General features: G+C 47.8%; 1 protein-coding gene across 1 annotated transcript; it reads left to right on the top strand.

Moving 5' to 3' along the window:
* The first annotated feature begins 257 nt into the window (after nt 1-257).
* LOC139480024 (class E basic helix-loop-helix protein 23-like) lies at nt 258-1612 on the top strand. The gene has a single exon (XM_071262999.1). The coding sequence runs from the start codon at nt 467-469 to the stop codon at nt 1196-1198; it is 732 nt and encodes a 243-aa protein (XP_071119100.1). The 5' UTR covers nt 258-466; the 3' UTR covers nt 1199-1612.
* The last annotated feature ends 620 nt before the right edge of the window (nt 1613-2232 follow it).

Raw genomic sequence — 2232 nt, 5'->3', positions numbered from 1 at the left:
GATACCAGTGCTTCCTGCTACTGAGTTGATTAGCCCCCCATCCCAAACACACACCTCCCTAGCCCGAGACCCCCTCCCCCACCTGCCTCGCCCCACCCCCCATCTGCCTCGCCCCACCCCCCTGCCGCAGGCCGCTACTCTATTTGCGCTTGTCACTTCTGGATTCGTTCCCCAACCAATGGGAGCTCGCTTACCGCACAGCCTCAAACACTTCAATTAATTTGTTAATACGATTCCTTTTTGCTGCCATGTTAAGCGATTGCCTGCGTGTCGGACGGATTACATTGTGAGAGCGTCTCAGACACCACCCGCCTACCCAACCCGGCACCCGAAAACTGCCGGTAATTTGTGTAGAAACTTTGCTCATCTTTGTCGACCATCTCCTGTTCGGATAGTCCTCCCACGGGCGCTGGCTCGAAACGGGAGCGGGGATTTTACAGGGACTTCGTAGAACTTTACACGTGTGATGGAGTTTCCGTGTTTTAGCGAATCTGTGAAGTCGGACTTTGAATCTCGGTGTGGTCAAGGCATGCCGGGCAGCGGCTATTTAGCTTCTCTCACACAGGCCACGAAACAGATCGGGGGCGCTGGTGGACAGTACAGCGACAACGACAGCGGCGACGACGACTATGTCAGCGTCGGCCACCCTGCTTCCAGGGATCGGGTCAAGGAACAGGATTTAGACGGAGAATACGAAGGTAAACAAGACGATGATGAAGGTGGTGCGTGGAGCGATGACAGTACCTTGTCCAAGCGCGGGGAGGATGGAGAGTTGCCTGAGGGCTATTCGGAACGGGACCTTCTCGGGAAAGTACGGACGAGGAAGTCGAAGTCGGGGGAGACAAAGGTCGTCCGTCTCAACATCAACGCCAGAGAGAGACGTCGCATGCACGACCTTAACGACGCGCTTGACGAACTGCGTTCAGTTATACCCTACGCTCACAGTCCGTCCGTGAGAAAACTTTCCAAAATTGCAACCTTGTTGCTGGCCAAGAACTATATACTGATGCAAGCTAACGCTCTTGAAGAGATGAGAAGGATGATATCATGCATGAACCAGAGTCCCCCCTGTTTCGATGCCTACTCTGCCTTCCCGAGACTACCAACCACAGCTGTAGGCATGGATAAGTGTGCTCCCGTGTATCCCCCACCCCCGGGCTCCCCACCCTGCAAACACTGCACCAATGACAAGGTGTGACCACACAGGTGCGGGTAGACAGATATGCAGTGCGAGCTGCCGGGACCCGGGATCTGTTGAGGGCGAACATGCGGTCTCCCACCCCATCTGAACAAACTTTGGGGTACGTGTTCAAGGTACATTTGTGTCGGTCAAGGTTCTTTGGCGGTAAGGTCAACAGTATGAGGATGGCACCCGGATGTAGGTAGAGATAGAGTCGGGTAGAACTATAGAAGACCAGGGCCACCACACCCAAAACTAACACTGCCCCATGGTCAGTGTCGCCATGGAAACTATATATTGCTCAGTGCAACGTGCTACCCTCAGTGACAATGTGACAATGAGGTATAAACTAAAGTGTGACGCAGACATTTGCACGGGACATGTCCATGGATATAAACATGCTCAGTAGATGACGTCTGTGAGAGATTGTGTTTTGTGTAAGTAAAATAAATGGAAAATACGATACTCATCATGGTAGTTTCTTTCTTTTCTGTATGTTCTTGTATATGTTTTTGCTTCGGTCACTGACACTGAGTGAAGCTGTCGCGCTGTCGATTCTCATATCTGTAGGCTGATTATTCATTGTGTAATTCTGTAACACTCTCATAATCATTTAAACCCCCAATTTGGAGATCATCTTTCACTTTCATCAAGATTAAGATAACCACCAATCACAAAATTATAATTTGTCATTTCGCCGAGAGAAGCCGGATATAAGATTGTTTCTTAAATCAGAACTGATTCATAAATATTCGTATTCCGGACCCAATGTTAATTTCATTCGTGGATAAAAACTAATCATTGGTTAGATACGTTTACTTCAAATCTAGAATGACATACTTTTTCATGATAATGCTTTTAAGTAATATACACACACAAATACAAGTAAGAGTTTTCTCAGGATTTAAACAGTTTCAAAATTATACAAGTATTTGTTGGACTTAAGTTCATATATCTTGCTATGACGCTTATAAAATATATGTGAGCTTATTTACTACAACTATAAAGTGTTTTGGTCTTGGTGCTCACCCTGGCAGAACTTCTGCTCAAGC

The sequence above is a fragment of the Haliotis cracherodii genome, unplaced genomic scaffold, assembly GCF_022045235.1.
Source record: "Haliotis cracherodii isolate W230 unplaced genomic scaffold, xgHalCrac1.p SCAF_4, whole genome shotgun sequence".
In the NCBI taxonomy this organism is placed as follows: domain Eukaryota; kingdom Metazoa; phylum Mollusca; class Gastropoda; order Lepetellida; family Haliotidae; genus Haliotis; species Haliotis cracherodii.
This window is presented reverse-complemented; position numbering and strand designations above follow the sequence as displayed.

Coding starts and splice junctions, on each gene's coding strand:
- LOC139480024 (XM_071262999.1), top strand. CDS start 467: ATGGAGTTTCCGTGTTTTAGCGAATCTGTGAAGTCGGACTTTGAATCT.